Source organism: Podarcis tiliguerta (genome assembly GCF_965153285.1).
Source record: "Podarcis tiliguerta genome assembly, chromosome: 2".
Lineage (NCBI taxonomy): Eukaryota > Metazoa > Chordata > Lepidosauria > Squamata > Lacertidae > Podarcis > Podarcis tiliguerta.
Window position 1 is genome coordinate 23776596 of NC_139535.1, and position 24629 is coordinate 23801224.

General features: G+C 40.4%; 1 protein-coding gene across 13 annotated transcripts in view; it reads right to left on the bottom strand.

Annotated features, from left to right (window-relative positions):
- Positions 1-24629, bottom strand: part of CADPS (calcium dependent secretion activator) — a 342990-nt gene that overhangs the window by 97767 nt on the left and 220594 nt on the right. For 4 of the 13 annotated variants that reach the window (XM_083424662.1, XM_083424661.1, XM_083424655.1 and 1 more), the window contains exons 14-18: positions 14076-14177; positions 13472-13535; positions 12406-12529; positions 9914-9982; positions 8988-9005 (exon numbers count right to left, since the gene is read on the bottom strand). In XM_083424662.1, the coding sequence (XP_083280788.1) occupies positions 8988-9005; positions 9914-9982; positions 12406-12529; positions 13472-13535; positions 14076-14177 (377 nt within the window). The remainder of the gene's footprint in view (positions 1-8987; positions 9006-9913; positions 9983-12405; positions 12530-13471; positions 13536-14075; positions 14178-24629) is intronic. The other 9 variants (XM_083424654.1, XM_083424653.1, XM_083424660.1 and 6 more) reach the window with 3 other exon arrangements.

Sequence of the window (24629 nt, forward strand, 5' to 3'; positions counted from 1 at the left end):
ACAATGTTATTTTGTGCTGACGTTGATATTTGAAAATGTTGCATATGTCAGACATTGCTAGACAAAAAAGGTGGACATTTTGAAACCAATGCTATTTACTAGAAGCGCTGCGCTAGGAAATTTCTCTTTTTCAAAGCCTACGGTCGAGACTACTTTCCTAAGATCTAAACTAACAGCAAATTAAGGAGAAAAAAGGCTAAACTAGAAAGATATATTTAATAAAAGAAAGGAAAACCATTACGGTTACTTGGTGCTTGCTTAGGTATGCCTTTCAGCATCTGATTTATCATGTTAGTCTGCGTTTGAGTGGATGGAGTGGGCCCAGCTGGGGGCTTGGGCACTGACGATCGAGCTGTTCGTGAATGATGTAAAGAGACAGCAAAAGTAAAGACACATGTGACTTCATAAACAGTGACAAAAAAAGATGAAAACTTTTGAACGAAAAGTAAGCAGAAATGATAAAAGTACAAATGGAATAGCTGCTGTTTTGCTTATCGTCAACTCAAGTACTACACAATTATGACAACAAACATTTTTTTCTGAAGTCGACAGATTCCACTATGCTACAAGAATTCACAATCTAGGATGCTTAAAATTCAGTGCGAATGCTAATTGTTATTTCATGTAGCCAAGTGCAAAAAGCAGGATTTTAGTACAGTCAATTAGTTGTGTATGGTTTTTTTTTTTAAAAAAAACTTTATCTGCATGTGTCAAATGTGAAATAGCATTGCATGCCTTTTATACCCATATTGTGGCAAGAAATATTGCCTACTATGGATTTCTTCTAGATATTGTGAGACTTATTAACTGAAAAAAAAGCAGAAAGTACAGAAACGAATTGTTTTGCAATGACTGCATTTTGAAAAAAGTAAATAACACCATTCTGGGCTAAAAGGATTGCTATACAGCATTCTTTGTGCAATTTAAATATGTACTCAAATCTCTCGCTTTCTTTAAAAAAAATGTGTGGTTTCTGATTGTTTCCAGCTCATTATTTTCCACTTGGAATTCTAGTGGCTTTTATATTCTGGGTTGAATCATATATAAAAACTTGCCAGCTCTATCAAATATGTTACTTTGCTATTCCAAATGTTAGAATACTGCAAATCAGGACTTGACCCATCTGTCATATAGTTTGTGATATCAGCCTAGGGGGAATATATATATATATATATATATATATATATATATATATATATATATATATATATTTCTGTATGCACACAACAACAAATTCTATATGATGAATGTACCTCTCCTATAGTTTCTGTTATGTTCAAGATCAACATTATAATAGCCAAAGCACTTCTCTAAACAATTCTGTCTGCAAGGAGTCTGGCATATTTATCTACATGGTTTGTTGCCAGAAGCCCTTTTCTTTTTGCTTGCATTTTCCAGAGATGGAAAAGAAGGAGAAAAGAAAGAAAGAAAGAAAGAAAGAAAGAAAGAAAGAAAGAACCTAATTGTTTGGCTCTTTACAGGGAGATGATTTCTGGTAAATTGTAATTTTGAAAGTGTTCTAAAAATGTTATAAATGGCTGTATGTTCAGGGTGGTAGAAACACTTGCCTCTACCAAGCACAACTGTAAGGGAGCAATCCTATATATATGAAGCTGGCGTAAACTTACACCAGATCCAAACTCCGTTCAGTCATGGGGCTACTGTCTACTGAGCTGACCTAAGTCTGGCAGAAGGGAAACAAGTCTTTAAAATACGGTTTGGGTTATACCACCATTTACAGCTTAACTGATGCTGGGTTGCCAAGTCACATGACCAAGCTGAATAGTCTTAGGATCTGGCCTAAGTCCTCTCCCCACTTTGGTCCCTCCCACATCACATCCCTGGAGCGCCCTTTCTTCAGGGCTTACTACAGCTTAAGATCTGCCAAGCTCAGCCAAGGATGAGGGAAGATACTCCAGCATACCTCCAGCTGAGCTGTTGGATCACTGCCTTGTCATGGCAAAGGGGCTTGAATAATTCAGAGAAGCTATAAGCTTTGCTGTGCAGGGCCACCCAAGACGGACAGGTCATAGTGGAGAGTTTTGACTAAACATGATCCACTTGGAGCAGGAACCAGCAAGCCACTCCAGTATCCCTGCCAAGAAAACTCCATGGACAAAGACAACAGGTTTGCCCAAATTGCAGGAGGCAGTGGAAGACAGGAGTGCTTGGCGTGCTCTGGTCCATGGGATCATGAAGAGTCGGACACAACTAAACAACTAAACAACAGCAACAAGCCTGGCTACACCAGGAACCTCCTGGCTCAGCCTGGACTTCCTGACAGTAAGAGCTGTTCCTGACAGTAAGAGCTGTTCGACGGTGGAATTTGCTGCCAAGGAGTGTGGTGGAGTCTCCTTCTTTGGAGGTCTTTAAGCAGAGGCTTGACAACCATATGTCAGGAGTGCTCTGATGGTGTTTCCTGCTTGGCAGGGGGTTGGACTCGATGGCCCTTGTGGTCTCTTCCAACTCTATGATTCTATGATTCTAGGATACTAGCCTGATCATCCCAGCAGATATTGCTTTAGGATTGCTCCCTTAGGCAGCAATCCCACACAAACTTTGCCTGCTTGGATTCCACTGAAGCCAATGGGATTTGAGAAGCCTGTGTGAAGGATGGTATCCCAAATCTTAATGAACCATCCATCCCATTCTAAGAGGTATACACACTGTCACACAAACAAAAGCCAAATAATCGTACCCATAATGGTCAGCCATAACCATAATGGGTGACCTGAAGGTCTTAGTTTTCACGTTTCCTTTTGATATGGTGACTTTTCCCACATGGCAATCTAACAAGCCATGTTTGGGATGACAAATATGGGGAGGCCTGTCGGGCCAAGTTGCTGCTCTAAGCACATAGGCCCTCCCTTGTCAATGAGTGGATATCAGGGGCAAGAGCAGTAGCTGCATGGCTGTCAGGGTCAGGATGTGCTATCTGGCTGCCCCACCATATATTGCATATATGCATAGAGGAATCTCTCCTGAACAGCCCTACTGAACCAGAACCTCAGTCCACATTCCTCACAAATAATAAAGAACTTGGAAAGCTTCACTGAGCTTTATGAAATTTCTGAATGCTCTTTATAACATTTATGTTAGGAATACCTATACAACTTAGGTGACTAAATTTCTTTCTCCCTTTTTTTTCTGAAATGGTTCCCCTTTCCTTGAAATGAATCCATCAATTCATGTCCCAAAACATCTTAGTCTAATTTCTCATGGGCTAAGGAAGGGAAGGGATACTAGTAAAGTTTTTTTGCCTCATGCTAAACACATTATTTCTGATTTTGTCTAGTATTTCCCTTTGTTCCCTTTGTGGGGATATTTTCTCCCCAGGATGCTATGGGTCAAGGGGGCAGAATTTCATAGAACCACTGTGAGTCAAGAAAAGATTGGAAATGGAAGCCTGCTGTAGGCCTCTTAGGAACCAGCCATCCTATCTAGCATGCAATCTGGACAACTCATAATCTCTGATTTAGAGGAAAAAAATATATCCCAGGCTAGTCTTGGTTAAAGCCCTTTGAGGGCATATTAAAGCTCACCCCAAAAAGGAAAGTGAGCTTTATTTGCCTTTCTGAGTTGGAGAAGACTTGCTGGCTTCCACGGCCTCCTGAACCTCTGTCCTTATCTCTGTATTTTGCGCCCATTCAGTCTTATGGACCAACATCACACCACTCTGTTTAACACGGAAATATTTAAGATGGTCACAGGTGGGCAATTTTTTCTGGACAAGGTTAGCTTCCTTGGCTCTGCTGGTGTGTTTGCACTATGCTGACCTTCAGACCACTTCAAGCAACCCAGCTGCCAGGAAGCTAGCATAGCAACTGTGCCTCCCCTGGCAAGCTTCTTCTGCGTGTGTGTGCTTGTGTGTGTCCGCCCAAAAAAATTAAACTAAAACAACGAATGCTGATAACAAGAGCAATGTTTGGAAAAGGCTGTCGTTCCCTTGCACCAAATATATGCATGGGTCAATTATGTTGCTGCAGACCATTTTCATCTGACCTGTTCCCATTCAGTTACGACGTGAATGGCATTTCCTCAAAGGAATACCAAAGCCAGAGGACAAGTGCACCCATGAGACACGGCTTAGCTGTGCAGCAAGCCCTGCAGTAACTCAACTCTGCACCAGCCTTAAATATGTTCCAGCTACTGAACTTGCCAGCAGCTGCACATTTCTGCCAGTCGCTGCAGACCTAGACACCTACAGTGACCTAGATGAAAAATATATTTCAGAGCTGATTGGCATTTAAATCCTGCAGCTGTCAAACACGCCTGGGTTGCGCAACTGCAGTTTGGGGTGTGCTTGTTTGCGAGTGCCCGCGCACATGAGTGGGCGCCCAAAGCAGAAAAATATGGGGAAGAGAGTGAAGCAGAAAAAAGGGTGGGGAGAGAGAGAGAGCGAGAGGAATAAAGAAAGAAAACAGCGTAAAGCAAAGTGGCCATAGCAGCTGGCCTTATCAAGTATTTTTTTAAAAAAACAAAACAGCTTAAAACACATGACCTATGGATTGGATTGTGCAGTTCTCAGCACATTGATCCACTACTCTGATTTTTCTTTTTTTAAAAATGAAATTGTAAAAACAAAAGGAAATAGGAAGAAGTATTTTTGAAAGCAACCAGGGAGGGGTCTGTGCATATTTCCCTACAGCTCCGCAACATGCACCACAATAGTAATTAAAATACCCCTGCTGATTCCCTACCGATGCCAACAAGTGCATATAGATGGCTTCTGCCAAACTCTGGCATGAGATGTAATTGCTTCATGCTAGGTTATAAAGGCAGTGGGCGGAACCAGGAACACCGTCACACTACAAAAGTCCAAATTCCAGGACCAACCTTTCAACTTTCAGGATTACATTAACAGCATTTTTTTTAAAAAAAGATTTCTTTTTTATTATTATTTATGCATGTGTGAGTACTAAAGAGACCTGATTCGCTCTAGCTTGGGGACTTAGGGACAGAGCAGGGCTGGCTGGCATTTGGATGGGCAGTTTCCCTGCAGAGATCAGTTTGTAGGAATTAGCATCTCCATATTCTACATGTCTTTCGTAGCTGTTGTGATTTACCTGATTGTAACAGCTCAAAAGAGGGCCGTTATAATCTCAGAAACAATAGTGGCAGGCTAGACATTCTCGTATGGAGGTATTGATTCACACAATGACTCTGAGCTGATTGCCCTGCTGAGATGCTCAACCTCTTCTCACATCCATTGCACAGGAGTGAAACTCTCAGGATGGTGTGAAAAGCAATATATTTGCTCAGTACAAGTACCAAAAAGCTGGTATCATATGGGATAAATCAATACCAATGGTGGGTATGAAAACACAGGGAAACTTCAATACCATTTAGAAGCTATTCCACTATCTGAAAACTGCTCATTTTTGCCACCTTGTGGATATTTTTCTGTGATGATTGGGTATAATCTACGGTGCTGCAGCACTTTCTGTCTTTACACTCTAGGAATTACTTTATCTTCTTTGAAACAATAAATAGAATCAAGCACACATTCTGTCCACACCATGCCTCTAGTCTCATGCACAACTCTTGTCCTGCTTTCAGGAGATCCCTTCTAGCTGGACTCCTGGTTGGAATCACAAGCAAACACTCAGCTCTGGGGAAAAAGACCCCTGGGAAGAGAAGGCATCTTGTAAGTTTGCCTGTGCCTTTTAGGCTCTCAGTGCTTTCTGTTTCTGATGGCTTCCTAGAACCCAAGCCTTCAGCTTCCTTCAGCATATTAGAGATGCAACAGCTTCACTGTTAGCTGTAGCATTGCAGCATACCCAGTTGCTAGTGTAGAACAATCCCAGATGCTTTCTGGAGAACTCTGTAGCTATACACTCCTTATATTCAACTTCAAAGTCTTTCATACCCTTACTTCCACTCTTTCATTGCTAGAGATTCCTTGGATAGGAAAGTAACGGTTGGGAGAACATAGGCAGGGTTGGCTGCCGAAACAGTTCTCCAGCTGCAACAACTGGCCACTGGTCCTCATACTCGCCCTAAATGGAGACGGGATGATGGAGGAGGCTGAGGACACCTCTGTCTGCCCCATGCAAATGTATATTTGTTGACTGGTAACAGGCTCAGGCTTCCTTTCAGCTTAATTGCCATCCCTGGCTGGATGTGGACCCACATCTGCATGCTGCTCTATGCTGCCGAGATTGACCAACAGTATAAAAGCAGCATCCATGTATGTCCCTCTTAAGTTTCTATGGGATTTTTTAAAAAATGGCAGGAGGGCTGAATGGAGATTGTCCTGGGGTTTCAAATCCTGCCACCTCCAGTGAAAAGGATCAGATAACAGGTGACTGGAAAGACCTCTGCCTAAAATCATGGTGAGGGGGCTAGAGAAAGAAATAGTCTTGTCCCAGGACAAGTCAGCCTCCTTTGCTCCTATGGGGAATTCCTCTGATATGAAAGAATCCACTTTTCCCCCCAGGCTTCAGTTGCATGTAGTCTGGCCACTACTCAACACTTTAAGGATGCAGAAGTAGATTGTTTTTGTTTGCCTTCTAAAAGGTTTAAAGATATTTCACAACGTTGTGTTAGAAGTGGCAATAACTATCTCTTTTTTTGCAAAATGCAAGGCGGTTATGGGTTGATTGCGCTTTACTAGTTACATGATCAAATAACAACATTTTGGTCTCAATATCTGTTCCATTGTTCTTACTTTCATTGCCTACGCCATTTAACATGCAGGTTGTCTTTTGCAGCTAATCAACACCTTCTGACTACTCCAAACAAAATATATTCTTTTACCACATCACATTAGGACTATACATGTACAAGGAATGCTCTGTTTTATAAGCTGTAATATGGTACGAATTGCCTTAAGCCACTTACAGCAAATCAAGAACTATCACAAAGAACACTCTTAAAATCCACCTAACTTTGGCATGTCATATTATGCTTCTCTAGCAGAGTAAGATAACCGCAGTGAAAATTAGCGAGCAGGACCCTTTAGTATTGAAGTTATTCAGATATCTGTGCAGAACTGTACCTATAGAAATGTACCCAAAGGTTGCTGCAATTATTATTTTCTAAACAATGTATTTTAAAATTCCATGTGCAAATATAAATGAATCTTTTGCATTACGTTTTATGATATGCTAGAATTCATTGGAGCTTGAATTCTTCTACTGAGTGATGTTCTACATCACGTGAGACTATTTCTGCTCACATGATTGTACTTCCCCCACTTCTCATCCTCTTTGCAGGTCCCCAAAATCTACTCTGGAGGGTTGGGGGATCTTCTGGAACAGATTACTGGCACATTGGGGAGAAGAGGAAGGGAAAGTTCCACTGTGAAATAATAAATCTGTATTGCAGCTTGGTGTACAACAATGGATGTCACCAATTGACTTTAGAGTGACTTTCATGTGGTTGTGGTTTTAATACCCACCATGTTCCTTTGGTGTCAATTTGAGGTGTACTGCATCATACTACTTTCTGAACCAGAAAGCATGCAAAACACAGTTTAATTTGGAACATGGACGCAATGGATGCAATCCGGACCCATTTTTTAAAAAGTGGGAGGAAATATATAGAATGCCAGAAAAATGTAACTTCAAGGTTGTTAGTGTAGCTCAAAGATGGCTAATCCACAGCTATAACCTGCACATAAGATACGCTGAATAACCAAAATATGGAGACTATGTTACCTATCACAAGGGACTGTTGACGGTGACAATCCCTTACATGTCTGGTGAATATTCAAAAATATAGAGATGGACCAGTAAACATGTTCACTAGACATGTTCAGATCCACTCCATAATTCTGGACGGTCACAATATACATGTGGCATGGATACTATTCCCTCGTGATTGTCTCCTTATTTTGCTAATGTACATTGATGCCTGATGCAGCCTCAATTGTACTTTATGGATGCATCAAGTTGATGCATGTAAGGCTGCCTGTCCTTGTCAGAGCCACCATTAGTCATAAATATCTGTTTTAAATTCTGTATAAATCAAGAGCACTGGATACCCTTAATATTGTGACAAAATGATTACCTAATAATATTGTTTATGCAAAGGGAAGGGTAGGCAGTTTTAGTTATTTGTTGTGAGCTTTCCTTAGGGGACAACAAACTGTTCAACTAAAAGAATAGATTTCCTAGTATTTTAGTATAGTTCTTTCTGGTGTAAGTGGAATTCTTGTATGAAAAAATAAGATGCTGAGCCACTTTGTGGTAGCGTCTCTCAAAGATGACCCTGACGCAACCCAAGGCAGAATTTGCAACAAAATTATACATTGCAGAAATATTTTCTCTCTCTAAAAACACTTCAAAATCCAGACAATCTGCTTTCACAGAACATAAACAAAGGACTCAAGAAAAATAAAGAAAAATAAATTAAATTCACAGTTCAGATCTTACGAAATTTCAAATGAATATTTTTTTATATCCAGAAGTCATGAAAAAGGTGGCATGTCTGACGAATTTTTACTAAATTATTTTTCAAAGTTTTTTTTTAAATCTGAACTGTATTCTTGTTTCATTACATCACCACATTACAAACAAAAAATAATAATACAAGAAACATGACTTCTCTCCGACTGTATTGTTAGTTACACATTAACAGGAAAACAATTCAACCCGAATAGGGTCTTAAACAGAATATATGAAAAACAAAAATGAGATTAAGTTTAGGTATCAAACAGTGGTTTGAACAGAATGCCAGATTGCTAATAGTACCGAGTTCTAAAATGTACTTTGAGGGTTGTTTTTGTAAACTTTTTTTCTTGATTAAACTGTGTCTCGTCTCCTAGTAAGATGGCACTGAATTTCTGTTCTACTAGATCTACTTAGGGGAGAAGGAGAACATTCATTACGGGAATTAAGACAGCACAAATTAACTCCTTAAGTATTACTGCAACTCCAACTTCTCTCTATAAAGGAGTACATATCTTAAGGAGCTACGGAAAGGAAAACAAAGTTCAATAAAAACTCAACAATCCTAGCAATGTATAATATACAGTTGTTCACCTGCATCCTTTTGATTCTCTATATGAAAGAGAGAGAAAGCAACAAGGAGAAAAGAGAGAGAAACAAGAACAGATATGCAGGATTAATGAGCAAGTGGATCAAAATGCCCCCCAGTTATGTGTGATATATGACATTCAAAAAGAAAAAAAGTTGCCCAAATCTTTCCCACCACCCAGACGCATGGGCAATCATCAAAAACGACTTGCTTTGCCAAGATAAAATGTTATGTTGTACAAAGAAAAACTGGTGTTTAGGTGGTTTAAGCTCTGAGCACGCATACTGGCTATTAGACTGGTAAAACGAATATACACAATTTGTCCTATTCAGAGCTCTCTATAGAGGAATATTCAGGAAAAAAGAACCTTGGATAGCACTCTGTTTGAGAGAAAACAGACAAGAGACGTGGAAGATCTAATGTACAGGGAAGACATTTTTCTGCGGTCGTATGCACAGATTGTAAAGAACTTTTGAAACACATACACATTAGGGAAAGCTAGAGATGACTCTTTCCCAATGTCTTTTTTTTCTGACCTCTAGCTCATTGCTCCCCCATGTAGTTGCTGTCTTTTGATTGTGTACCAGTGACAAGTGTTTACAAATTGGGGTTACACAGAAGCAAAGTAAAAATGCATTCAGGTCACAGACAGAAAGAAGAACTGAAAAAACTTACAGACAAATTGGAGTTCGTCACAAACAAAAACAGCTGATTTTTTTTCTAACCTTTTTCTTTTCTCTCTTTTTTTTAGGCTGATAAAAAGTGACTGGACTTCTCACACTGGGACTTTCACAGACAGAAGCAACAGACAAAGCCAATGCTAAAAGACTTGAAGCAAGGAAAGTGAGTTGGTTTGGCTCTGGATTGTACTGAAGTAATGAAAACAGAAAAGAGTGAAGACGGTATGGAGAGGAGGGCGGAAGGTACTCACGAATGGTTAAATCCATCACTTGAGAGGCCAAGCAGAAGACAGGATGCTCATACATTTCTCTCTTTTTCCCTATAAAAGAGGATTTGGGCATGCAAGAGGCTTAGGTCAGAGGTAAAGAGGTTATAGGTCATAGGTCAGAGGAAAACTTTACATTAGCTCAAAAGGAAAGTAGCTGTAGAGTATTTTGGGATACACACAGGAAAAAATAATAATAATTAAAAAAAAAAAAGATTTAAAATTGGAGGTTTACTGGATTAACCATTCAGCATGCTCATGAGTCACAAAAGAGATTGTGACCATGATTCTAAAGGTTTGTTCTGAATTGTTTGCGGGAATATAATGGTCAGAACGTCATGAATAGAAGGAAATAGAATTTGATTGATTTAAGGCTCCAAGATACTAAGGAGTTTAGCCTTCAGTATCTAAGGCTTTCACAGGTATTTCTTCATAAACATAGCCTCAAGCAGCATTGCTGTGAAATTGTTTCTTATCTTAATTTTAACGAACTCAGGCTAGTTAGACCTCGAAGGAGGCATTTGGTTTCCAAATTGTAGACTCCGCTGCAGAAATGGTCAAACAATGATTGTTTTTAAGTTTGGAAAAAAAAAGGAGCAGAAAAAAGCGAAGAGGAACTCAGAGTGAGCGGACTATGCTCATGAGAGAAAACCTGAAGCATGCAGCTTGCGGATGTTGGGTTGTTTTGAATTAACAATCCCAGCATGCTCTGAAACTGATGCAACCACTTTTTATAGAGGCAGCATAGAAAAGTGGCTGAACCAACCACGAACAAGGAAGGAGAGAAGCGGAAGAGAGCAGGTAGTGTGGGATGAAGTACTTCTCTGAAAACAATAGCTGGAATTCAAAACAAAACAGGAAAACAAAACAAATAATAAAAAAAGTTTGTTGCTTCAAAGTTTCCCAGACCTAAAAGTCACAGTGCCAAAAAAGAGGGCAAGGTAATTAAAGACAACCAAGAAGAATTGAGGCACCAAAGGAAAGTACAGGCTAACTGTTCTACGTTTTGGGAAATGAATGCATTTTTACTTACAGATCATAAAGTTTGTTTTTGCATAGATATATCTGAAAGAAGAGAGCAAAGCTTACCGACAGAGTTAGTGAGCGTTACACAGAGACCTTGGGAGTCCAGTGTCCATTCAAAAGGAAAGTCACAACAACAACAACCCCAAAACTGCCTCTGAACTGGAGTTCTCCCATGTCCTCGTGCAGCATATTTAAACATTGAATTTTTTAACAGAGTTCACCAATTAAAACCATTCTGTGAAGTCGAGTGCTTTGATAAATTGCTTGATAGCACAGCGCTCAAGAGACCTGCGTTCCTTCTCTATTTTCATCGCTCATTACCAAGTCAAGAGTTGATAAACATCCTTTTAGTGCCCAATTCTTAAGCGTTTCTCACTGGATGCATAACAATGAATTCATTACCACTGGTACACAATTTGCATTGTCAACGTGGGGGGGGGGGACATTGAAAAAGAGAGGAGGTGTATAATCTACAGACCCTGGAAATATGGGGCATATCACAATAATCCAGTCCTTATGACCAGCAAGGACTATGGAAAGAGAAAAAATAATTGAACGGTGATATTGTTTCCTCTAGCATTATTATTCGAAGCAAACAAGAACATTGCTTTATTTAGCAAAGCTTCATGGCTCACACATGACAAGAACCCCAAAATCCACAGCACATAATTCAATTTAAACATCTAACAGCAAGGCATTTGTGGTGTTGTGTAGGAGTTTCAAATTACTGTACAGCAGCCAAAAAGGTAACAATGAAAACTGATTAATGTGTAAAGATCTATCTGCATGTATAGAATTCCTGCCAAAAGCATATCTTCAAGCAAGTTTAAAAATGTCTTTTTGATAGCTACATGTGTCTCTGGTCACTAGTTGTTATTCTTCCCTAACGTAAAAGGTCAATAATATCAGCTGTGGCGAATTTAGAGTGACAAGAATGAAATCTGATGCAAGTGCAGGGCCAACTGATTTGACAAGATCTGCTATGCATAAAAGAGGAGGTGGCAAAACATTACCCAGGAAAATAAATAGACATCCTAAGCTGGCTTACAAATGAGTGTGCACAGTTAAAAATATTTAATTTCTGATATTTCCATTGTTTCATGAACTCCGCTGTCACAAGCAATTAGCTGTGTTTCCCATTCCAGTTACAAAACATGACATACTATGTTGATCTCAATGGTTGTTTTCTAGGAAAACAACAACACAGCACATATGAATATTGTACAAGTGACCAAACATGCTTACTCTCCCGCAAAGTAATTACCCTGTGTACCATTTCATGTTCTTAAAAAAACAGAGGAAGATTTTACCCTAGCCTTATTTATCCTGCAAGCTATGGCACATTTTGATTTTATTTATTTTATTTTTCTTCTTTTTTTTTTAAAAAAGCAGCTTAGTCGTCTCACTGAAACAGGAAACCAGCGTTAATTTTAGTAGCAAAATCGCCTTACCTTCAATTTTGGCATACTCTGAGAGCCGTGTATAGTTAGTCAATGCAGCTTGCTCTAAGCATTTACGGATGACGGTCTTTACCTCCTCTTGAGGGACTGGAGTAACTATGTCTTTCATCAAAACCTTGATATAAGAAACACTGATTTGTTGTGTCATCTTGAAATTAACTGCTTTTGTTTTCCATTTCACCCACCTAAAAGATTTCAAAGGGTTCACAGTGCCCTTTGTCTCCCTCTACTGGTTAGAACACAGGCAGCAACAGCATTGCCCATTGCATCTTGGGAACTATTGAACCTGATCACCCTGACCCATGGTTCTAGGTGTTTTGCGTTTTGAGGAACACAAAACGTGAGGAACGTGAGGAAGTGAGCTGCTAGGAGTGGAAATCCAGCAACATCTGGATAGCACTATATTTAGGCTACCTGTGCATGAGATGTTAAGATAAAATGATCGGTTCACAAGGTTCATTATTATTAGATGTACGGATTAATTGCACCAGCCCTAAAGTACTTGTTCAATTAGAGCTGAGTTCAATAAGAGTTCAGGTTTTTCTGCTAGCAGGATAAAACGATGACTTTATGGCACAGAAAATTGCAATTAGAATTCTAGGTGTTATAAAATATCCACGTGTACATGAAGCTTTAAGCTAGTGTTGTTCATAGAGTCAGGAGAGGCCAAGAGGTAACCCAGCCCAACCAAACCATAGCTGTCAACTTTTCCCTTTTCTTGCGAGGAATCCTATTCGGAATAAGGGAATTTCCCTTAAAAAAAGGGGAACGTTGACAGCTATGAACCAAACCCACCCATGAAATCTGGACCACGGTGTGTCCCAAGTAGAGAGCAGGTGTACTGAAGAATGCTGCTCAAATGAAACGACACACACAAACATGCCAGGAAATTGAAAAGCCCCTTCACCCGTTCATTTCCAATGTGATTGGAAGGAAAATGGCATCCAGACTCCACATATATAATCGAAGTCAATATAAATTCCGCTGAATGAAAAGAGCCAAATATGAGAACTGGATTTTTTTTAAAAAACCAACCTTTCAGGACCCTTACGCTTACCCTTTCCAGGAGTGATAGTGTAGCTTTTAAAGCACCTTCTGGTCGGCCGAATGGAAAGCAATACCTAGGGTAAATACATAGCATTTTTGGATGCGTGCAAAATGTTTTAAAAGCTAACAAATGATTTACACCCATACTGCAAGTCCCAGTCACTCCCCGCTTATGTGGTTCAAAGTGAATAAGGAAAACATGGCGGGCAGGGGGGCGGGGAGGGGCAGGGCAGGGAGAGGAAGAAATTGCTATTTTGGTTTTGAAACTGGAATAGCATTACTTTATAAAAACCAAAACCCCAATCTTCTGGCTGCTTTTAGTTAATAAGTACTGACAAGATAAAAACAGAAAAAGGCAATTGTTTATAACATGGCGACATTCCACTGTAGACTTCTATTCTAAACCTTTCATGGCAAAAATGCACACATAATTCCATTTTACATTTTCTGTGTAACGTCTCTATGACTGAACTGTCAGTGCCATCTATATGCTAACATATAGTACACTAAAATCACTTTAAAAGTTCCTGCTGTTTATGCAAGTAATCATCACTGCAGCATCTGAAACGCAGCAAGTTGGCTCTTTGTCTGGAAGGTGAAACATCAGCCATTACCTAAAATGTGTGATTTGATTTTCCAATAACAACCGCAGCCTCTCTTTGATTTCTTCAAACCGCTCTTTTTCTTCTACTGTTACAGTTCCTATTCCGTCAGGCCTGGAGGAGAAAAGCTATGAATAAGTTGCATTTTACCTCATGACTTTTATGAATCATCAGCACTGTAATCCATCACATTATAGTCAAAACAATTATACAAATAAATAAGAGTATTTGAATATTGGGTGTCCAGACTCGGATTACCTGAAATCAGTGGTACCAGAGAGCCTGAATAGCATCTGTGTTTTTTGGGGGGTGGGGAACCTGTGGTCCTTTAAATATAATTGGCCTCCAGCTTCCATCAGCCCCAGACAGCACAGCTAGTGGCTAACAATGACAGGGATTATAATTCCAGTTATATTCCTCCATTGCAGGGGGTTGGCCTAGCTGACTCTGGGGGTCCCTTCCAACACCACATAGGAAACCTGGAGGGTCACAGGGCCCCCATCCCTGGAGTACCCCCATTCACTTCAAGGTCACTCCTAGTTCCATGTACACCTCCCTTGTGTAAGTGTGGCATTTCGGCCCACATTGGGCACTCCAGCTGGATTGAAATTCTTGGATTAGTATTCACTGCAGCCTCAACAAAGGCACAGGGCCAAAGCAGTAAATTGTGTTGCCACTACGTAACTCGTGTGGGACGCAAATCTCTGAATATCATATATTTCTCCATACCTACGAGACTGCCTTTCCCCATGTGAAGCTGCGCCTAACCTGAGGTCATCATCTGAGGCCCGTATCTGTAAGCCACCTCTGGATCAGGTCTGCAGGGTGGCGACTGCTCTTCACAGGTGAGCCCATATGATTTTGGCAACAAGCAGAAACAGCTTCATTCTCTGCTGCCGAATCATTCTGCTACCCACCAGCCCTCTTTCAGTCTCATGTGATGTAGTGTACAGTGGTACCTCAGGTTAAGTACTTAATTCGTTCCGGAGGTCCGTTCTTAACCTGAAACTGTTCTTAACCTGAAGCAGCACTTTAGCTAATGGGGCCTCCTGCAGCCACCACGTGATTTCTGTTCTCATCCTGAAGCAAAGTTCTTAACCTGAAGCACTATTTCTGGGTTAGCGGAGTCTGTAACCTGAAGCGTATGTAACCCGAGGTACCACTGTACTTAGGCAGAACTCACTTAAAGCGATAGGGTCCCCATTATGGGGTGGGGTAGAAAGCTGCCGCTTGAAAGGGAGGAGCTTGTGTGTGAGTGGGACTCACACCAGTTTAGATCCTGCCTACTTGCTTTCAACTATTAGGATCAAAGGTGTGAACAATGCAGTGTGAGGGAGTACAAAGGCAAGGAGGAGCAAGGTTTGTCTCCTGTGGAAGTGTCTGTGCTTCTTTGGAAAGCAGCGAAAGAAGCAGAGTTCTTCCTACGTGCAGAATGCAGTTCTTTGAACAACGCCTAGTAGTACCAAATTAATTATTTTACCTCAGCAAGTAATGCGTTGCTGTGAAACTCCCACCCATGTGCAAAGCAGTTAAGCACAAGTTGACTTAAATCTGTCAGTTTGCATTTCTTAGTGCAGAAAGTATTGATCTGATGTGTAGAGATCTTTCCTATTCTACTTAATTCAAAAGGGTTCTGGAAGCTTCTCTGTATGAAAATTATAAGCAGAAGGTGCCTGATGTTCGGGTTATTCCTTCAGAGAACCTGAGTACAGTTGGTTTAAACTGGTTCTGTTATCTCTTTCAGTCATGGTCATGCTAACTATAAAAGTACAGTGGTACCTTGCAAGACGAATGCCTCGCAAGACGAAAAACTCGCAAGATGAAAGAGTTTTTTGTTTTTTGAGTTGCTTCGCAAGACGAATTTCCCTATGGGCTTGCTTCGCAAGACGAAAACGTCTTGCGCCTTTTTCAATGCATTCCTATGGGAAACCGTCAATGCATTTCCTATGGGAAACCGTGCTTTGCAAGACGAAAAATTCACAAGACGAAAAAACTCGCAGGACAAATTAATTTCATCTTGCGAGGCACCACTGTAGGGATAGAAAGAGCCTGGGTTTCACTTTCTCTTTCTATCTCTTTTCCTTCTGACATGGCATTCTGTACATAGTATGAAATATATATAAAATGTCCAGTAGCACCTTAGAGACAACTAAGTTTGTTATTGGTATAAGCTTTCGTGTGCAGGCACACTTCTCAAAGCTTATACCAAGAACAAACTTAGCTGGTGCTACTGGACAATTTTTTTTTTGTTTTTTTATATATTTTGACTGTGTCAGACCAACACGACTACCTACCTGAATCTGTACATAGTATGCTTAAGATTTAGATTTATTATGGTATTGTAAATTTAAGTTAAGTCTGCTGCAACTGAGTTTCTTATGGACAGTGCCAATCCTGAATGTATTGGATTTGTGACCATTATGCTCATTTGCCTTCAGTAACAGTAAAGCTTTGCTGGATGAAATACGATTGCCTCTGGCCTATTTTTGGGGAATCCTGCAACGTGTTTAAGTCGTTACTCTGCTAACTATACATTGGAATCTACACTGGATCAATATTGAGTAGAATTTCATGACAAAATCAAAGTGCTCTGCTTTAACTGTTATGCCGGGGTGGGGAACTTCAAAATGCAGCCCTCCTGTTCTCTCTGCCTGGCCCTAGGAACTTTCTTCAAGCCACATCTCTCCCCAAGCTACAGCTTGTACTGGTCCTGCTGTGCACTGACCTTGAGTGCTTCCACCTGGTTGGGATGTATCCTTGAACCCACAATATTGCCTTTTGTTTTGCCTGGAAGGAGAGTGAGGAGTGTGTCTCTCTGTGTGTAGACACTAGCCTACCACACAATGGTAAAATTTACATTTGCTGCTCCGCCCACTCACTTTTTGCCCCTCCCACATACCATTGGCATGTAGCCCCTGAAAGGTTGCCAACAATGGAACGTGGCCCTCTTGCTGAAAACAGTTCCTCATCCTATGGTCCCTCTGTTACATGGATATGGTCAACAAAAACCAAAGGCAAAAGCCAAGACTGTGGATCGGGGGAATTGTGCAAATTCTCTGTATACCCAAATTGGCTGGCGCGGTCATATGCTGTCCATTGAATAATCCATGCAAAAGGTAATTAACTACTCTAATCCATTTCAGAAAATAAGTCAACAAACCAGACAATTAGCAACACTATTTTCTACTACTGGCAATTTCCTAGTGTGCGGACTTGTGTGCTAGTACTCAGTTTGTAACTGTAAGTCTCTCTCTCTGTTAGGAAGAGTAATGGAAGAAGTCTTAAAACTGAACAAATGTTCTTACTTAAAGGCCTCCTCCCGTGTTTGGATTAAAGCTTTGTAAACCCTTCGTATTAGACTAGTTTGGCTATACAAAAGACTTGGCAAGGGATTACAAAGCTTCTAATGAACCTCCTGTCAGGGGTTAATTGGTAAGCTTTATTTTTCCTTTTAATGAATCAGAATGCTCCTAACTTTTTTTATATATAAAAAATACAATCTGTACAGTCAATATTTCACTGACCTAAAGATGCAGAAACCTCAAAATATAATAAATATTAGCACTTGATGTTAAATATGGTTAAAACTCACCCATTTAAAACAAAGGCATTATATGCTTTGGAAATGTATTTTTGTCTTTTTTATTTAAAGTGATGAAGTGAATTTTAAACACTCAAAAATAAACACTCATAAAATTGGGTTGCCTATCACTAATCCTGTATACACAGGTCCTATTTAGGAAAAGAGAGATTTACATGTTTGATAGGTTCATAGCCCATGTGTTTAGATTATTCTATGGTATTACTGTTTGAATTCAGTATACATTTTATACACCAAGCTTGGGTGAATAAAAATATTGATTTAGGCCTCAACTAAAAACATCACTAGGAGAAGACATAAGGCAATACAAAAGTATATTGTTTTGGCCTCATTTTTGCTTAAATATATAGTTGCATGAAAATTTAGCAGGCTGTTTAGTTTGAAACATTTAATTACTGAAACACTTAGAATATTTTAAAATTCCTTCTTCTAGAAAATGTTACCACTAAAGTTGCAGTCTTAGAATCACTTACCTGGAAGTAAGCCCCATTGAGCTCAACGGGGCTTACTTCTGAGTAGGCATGTTTCAGATTGCATGGTATGTTTTTGTTTTTGTTTTATAGTAAGTGAGCATTCCTACAATAAGACAAAAGTGGCAGCATAAAGCAGGGTCCAGCAAACTTTTTCAGCAGGGGGCCGGTCCACTGTCCCTCAGACCTTGTGGGGGACCGGACTATATATTTTTTTGGGGGGGGGGATGAACGAATTCCTACGCCCCACAAATAACCCAGAGATGCATTTTAAGTAAAAAGACACATTCTACTCATGTAAAAACATGCTGATTCCTGGGCCATCTGCGGGATGGATTTAGAAGGTGATTGGGCCGGATCTGGCCCCTGAACCTTAGTTGCCCTACCCATGGCACAGAGTTTCAACTCACAGTGCTTGGAGACGCTCCTCAAAAGGCGAAATGGAAACCCTCGTTGTAATTTCAAAGAAATATGCAAGGACAGAACCTTAACTGTTCAAAATGAAGGGCACTGCTAATTTTCAAATCAACTGCTTATTTTAGAGAAGGTCCGTTTAACTAAAAGTAATTCTCAAACTAATTGGGGATGGCAGCCTAAGATATAGGAAATATTTGTTTACTGAGATAAATTAAAAGGTTTGAAAGACAAATGCCAGGCAAGTACACAAGTTATGTTGTTGATGTGATAATTGTAGCTATCACTTGATAACCTGAACGTGTGAAACTGTTACCACTAGTTATTGCATGATCAAGTTATTACAGATCATTGCCTCTTGTCAGGCACTTGCCCAATAAGGGAAAAATCCAAGATAGGAGGTGATAAGCCCATCATGTGTAGTTGCCCATCTCATGTTGTCAAACTATTATTAAACGAAATGTGTGATTTTTCCCTGATTGCAGCAATAACCTATGAAGTGTGTTACTGAAAATGTCTTGACATGAGTCTAAATGCAGAAGAAAACAAAATGTGGCTCAAAAACTTGTTCTTTTCCTGTACTCCTTTCGTTTTAAAGACATCAATTTAGAACTTATGGTGAACCCTACATGCTTACTACGGAGAGAGCGGCTTCTTCCAAAGAAGACAAAATGGTAACCACAGACTACAGATGGCAATGGCTGACACTCTGATTCTGAACACATTGCAGGAGAAAGTACTTCCAATTGTGTTTGGGGTCAGAGCACCAGACTGCTGCTTATTTTGCTGCACTCCACAAAACACTACCGAGCCACTCCTTTTGTAGGCTCAAGGAAGTTTACCAGAGCAATAAAACTAGCACTGTGCTGAAACCTGCCGCCCAATTTCTTTAAAGCTTTCTTCCCTCACAAAAGTAGCCTCCATTTTTCTGCAGAGTTGAGCACACTTTATTGGTGACTGAGGGTGTTGAGTATACAGTGGTACCTCGGGTTAAGTACTTAATTCATTCCGGAGGTCAGTTCTTAACCTGAAACTGTTCTTAACCTGAAGCACCACTTTAGCTAATGGGGCCTCCTGCTGCTGCCGTGCCGCCGGAGCACAATTTCTGTTCTCATCCTGAAGCAAAGTTCTTAACCTGAAGCACTATTTCTGGGTTAGCAGAGTGTGTAACCTGAAGCATATGTAACCCAAGGTACCACTGTATTTTTCTTTCCACTGAACATTTCCCCAGCACTCCCCTGTCATGGCTGCCTGCACTTCCTGAACTGAAAAAGCCCTATGGGAGCAGTCTTCTATTGGCAATGGAAGGCCATAATGTCCTCCCATGAGCTTTGACAGAAGCATGGGAAACTGGGAGGCTGGCTCCCAAGTACCAGAGAGAAGTGAGCTTGCCATCCCCCCCCCCCCATGAAAAACCATTCCTTTAACCTAAATATATATATATAATAATGATCTTTCTGCATTGAGTCCTTGAAAAGTAAATAGACTTTAAAAATAAACAGACCAACAGCTGTCAGAGACCTGGTAGGTAGCTTCCCATACATTGCCAAGAATATTATAGTGTTTTCAGGAATGATGGAGAACAAGGGGAGGCTTAAGAATGCAAACCACTTGAGAGATGGCTTGCAGAATGGAAGAAAGTACAGTACGTTCACAAAACACCACAGCAATCTTGAAAGGTAAACACACAACAACTGCCCTATGCCCCACTCACGACAATTTCACCAACGTTTTCTCTCTCCTTCCTTAAAGCTCAAATACAATACCCTTTTTCATTAATTGAGAGAGAATAGTTGAAAAAAAGAAGAAAACACAGACTAATTTAACCAGAATACTAATTATGTACCTATATCTGTATCTATTTGTGAAACAAACAAACAAAAATCCTTCCAGTAGCACCTTAGAGACCAACTATGTTTGTCATTGGTAGGCTTGAAGGAATTTTTTTATTTTGTTTTGACTACGGCAGACTAACACAGCTACCTACCTGTAACTATATCTATTTGTGAATTAGCTTGGGTCTCCCAAGCTGCCTGAGAAAAACCTTTATTTTACCAAAAATAAAGAGAATATTGGAGTACCTGAAGGAGCTCTCCATTGAGAGACCCCTGAGAAGGAAGGTGCTGGCAGTGGACAGTGCTGATGCCTTGCTGGCCCCACCCTTAAGGCCTGGACACACCTGAGCATTTTCAGGTACATCTACTGCTGTTTGAACGCATGGGGATTGTAGTTTCCAGTGCCTCCCAATCCATATTTTTTTTAATGTGGGAGCTACTAGAAGCTAGAGTTGCACCTAAATTGTAGCAGCATCAGAAAGCTTCCACAGGTCAGTGGCCAGTGAGGGGACGGGACAAAACAATTGGGTAGAACCACTGTAGCAGCTCCATGCTGTTAAAGTGACTGGGTCTGGATCAAGTTCAGTGTGGGCCAGCGATAACTGTGAGAATGGGTCAGGATCTAGCGGAATGCAGGTTGGCTCTGCATGACCCACCACCTACTACCCCTGGTGGTGTTTTGGGGCTTTCTGCTGGGTTAGGGTACCACCAGGGGACTTCCTGGATGGGTGCATCCAAGGAATTATGCTTGGCAGCTTAGCTGGAAAAATGGGATGCTTCAACTCAGTCCAACCCCACTTGCCCAGTCTGGTATAAGATGGTGTGTGTGTGTGTGTGTGTGTGTGTGTGTGTTAACTGCGCTGTCAGTCATTACCTCATGTGAAAACTACTTGTGAAACATAATATGTCGGCATAGCTGTCCTTACAAAGTATTTCCCCCCCTGTGTATATTGCACTGTACCTGTGAGCAGAAACAGTGTGTTTATTATTATTATTTTTTAAAAAATTTATTCACAACACTAGACGGAATTAATAATGATAAAATATCACAGCTGGCTTCTGTGTATCATGTAGCAACAAACTTCAGACAATCTACAGGTCAACTGTAGCCATTTTTGGAGCCGCCTGGATGTCTGGAAGGGCCTGCCAACTAAGAGCCATCACAACTGCAAGGACTTCCTTTCTCAAACAGCTGTGGACTATATTACATCTGACATGACGAGCATCTCTTGAATCTACCTTTCAAACATTCGGCAAACCATTTTCTCACTGTCCTTCACAAAGTTGACATTTTCAGCAGCATGATAGGAAAGATGTCATGTCGGCTGCTTTTCAAGTTCTTGTCACAGTGGTTAGCACCAGTTCTGTCATCTTTACTCTCCTCACAATCCCCCATCTTTAGCCATGTCACAAATAATAATACTTCCAATGTTTTTTGTCAAATTCCAAATACTACCACCCAGCTGCACATCTTTTGGAAATTTATGAGTTATGTTAATTCTTGTTGCTCATCTCCCCAGAAGCTGAAGCACCATGATTTCATTAATTAAGTACGAATCTGTAGACGGCACTATGATTATATAAACATAAATTAAAAGCCCTGCACTTATTTTTATATACTTGAAGGGAAATGGAACCATTGTCATTAACGATCATATTATCTCAATTTATATATGTGTGCTTCCTCCTGCCTTCAAATTAATGTTTGGGGCATTCTTGCTCTTAGGATTTCCTTTTCTCTGCTGCATTTGGTAATCAAAAGGCATTATTGGTGGGAGAAGAAATCCACATTTCTGCTGTAGATGTGTGTGTGTTTAGGTGCCACTTCCGAGACATTTCAATATTTGATGTTTACAAGTGTAATCACAGGTTTCTGCAGCTTGTGCAATTTGTATTTTACCATTTTATGTCCAATGATTAAAAAAACGTGTACATAATGTCACATTTAAATGTAGTTATGTCATGCTTGGATCCAGATCAGGAATACAAAACATGAGGGAGGACAGAAACGGAGCACAGAAACGTCAGACTTGTGTTGTCTGTAAATCTCTATGTAGTCACACAAAGAATTGCAGACATGTTACAGTGCAGGCACCTCTATATGAATTTAGGTCAACCTACAGAATTGGAAATATCTCAGTCTTGAACGGTAGCAGATTCCCCCTGCCCCCCCATTTTGATATTGTTTGGATTCTGCTAGAGAAATTAATAGGGCATAATAGTACAGATGGGTGTTGGGGGGTGGAGAGAAAAAGGAGGTTGGGATAGTGCCAGGAAAAGGTGCCTTTATGATGAGATATTAAAACCCTAAATTAGCTGTTCATAGTGTGCATTTTAAAATATTGTAAACACATTACACGAGAAGCTAAAATGTCCCTGTCTACTCCTAATATTACTCATTGACTAATTATTAATCAGCCCCCAAAGAAATCTTTCTGAAGTGAGTTGTCATGTTTAAAAATAAATGGTCTCGTGGCAAAGACAATATCCCCCCCCCCAACTGCTTCTTTGTGCAAATCGCAGGGTTAATTATAAATTATAATTAGGACCAGAGGTCCTAAGGCCACGATTTCTTTCTGGAAACCCCACCTCCCCCACCATGCCCTTTTCTAATTGTACATGGTGCCTCGGGGGCTAGTTATGCTGCTCAAGCAAATATATCAAAATCATTTCTTTTAAACCAAGGAGTACTATACAAGGCAATAGCATGCATTTGTGTGCAATTATAAACACACATTATAGCTCTTTGGGGTTAATTCCTTTGACATTTGCCTGTTCCAGTGTGGCTTTGAAATGAACACAGTGTCTTTTACACCTTTCATGATAACCTCTCCCGTTCTTGGAAAAAAATGCCCGTTAGTAGGTACATATAGCCTGATAAATACCTGATCCGAACTGGTGAAATTTAAAGGATCAAAGCCCTCTTTTCTTTCCTTTTTCTACACCATGGCCCCTAGAAAGTGTTTTGCGGTGCAGAGGACTTACAATACCTGTGACTATTATGATGCAAAGAGCATGTCCAGATGGCTGCCTGGCTGTAAGCCCAGGCGTATTGTGTTATTACATAACCATGTCACATCAGAAATGCAGCTGTTACCGGCAAAGGGCAAATTGAGTGCTAGTCCCCACATGCATGACCACACCTGGTTTTATCCACTGCTTCTTGCCTGTTCTGCTGCAACCATGCCATCACGTCACATGGGAAAACCTTGAATGAGACAGTATGAAGGGGCTAATATGTATACTTGGCCATTGCTGTATTTTTGTGGCTAACATAGGCAGAGCTATAGATCTAATTTCTCTTGCATTGCTCAAGGCTGACACCCACTATTTGGGTGAGCAGCATGTTCATTAGTACCTCTCATAGAAACTCTCTTATATACAAAGTTAACATATGAAGAGCCAAATGCACATGAGACTTTTAATCTCAGAGCCCCATGCTGGGTGAAAGATTTCTGTATTGCAAGGCATTGGACTATAACAGGCATAGGCAAACTCGGACCTCCAGATGTTTTGGGACTACAACTCCCATCATCCCTAGCTAACAGGACCAGTGGTCAGGGATGATGGGAATTGTAGTCTCAAAACATCTGGAGGGCCAAGTTTGCCTACGCGTGGACTAGAAGACCTTAGTGGTAACTTCCAATCTACGATTCTATGAAATCTGCTCCAGAGCCCTATTTCCTGTAGTGAATAACCAAGTAAGAATATAAGTATTGGATCAGACCAAAGGCCTATCTGGTCCAGCATCTTTCCCCCTACATGGTCATAATATAATGCTAGCTGACTGGGAACGGTTATGGACCACTGGTGTAAAGTTTACGGCATGTAATGCCTTAAGAGAAAATATTATGAAAATGATATACAGATGGTACATGACACCAGTCAAACTAGCAAAAATTTATCATATGCCCGATAACAAATGTTGGAAATGTAAGGAAACTGAAGGTACCTTTTTTCACCTTTGGTGGACATGCCCAAGGATTAAGACCTTCTGGGAGATGATTTATAATGAACTGAAGAAAGTGTTTAAATACACATTCCCGAAGAATCCGGAGGCCTTTCTCCTGGGCATGGTCAACCAAGAGGTACGTATGAAGGATAGGACATTCTTTATGTACGCCACAACAGCAGCAAGAATACTCATCGCAAAGTATTGGAAGACACAAGAATTACCCACGCTGGAAGAATGGCAGATGAAAGTCATTGATTATATGGAATCCACAGAAAAGACTGGTAGAATCAG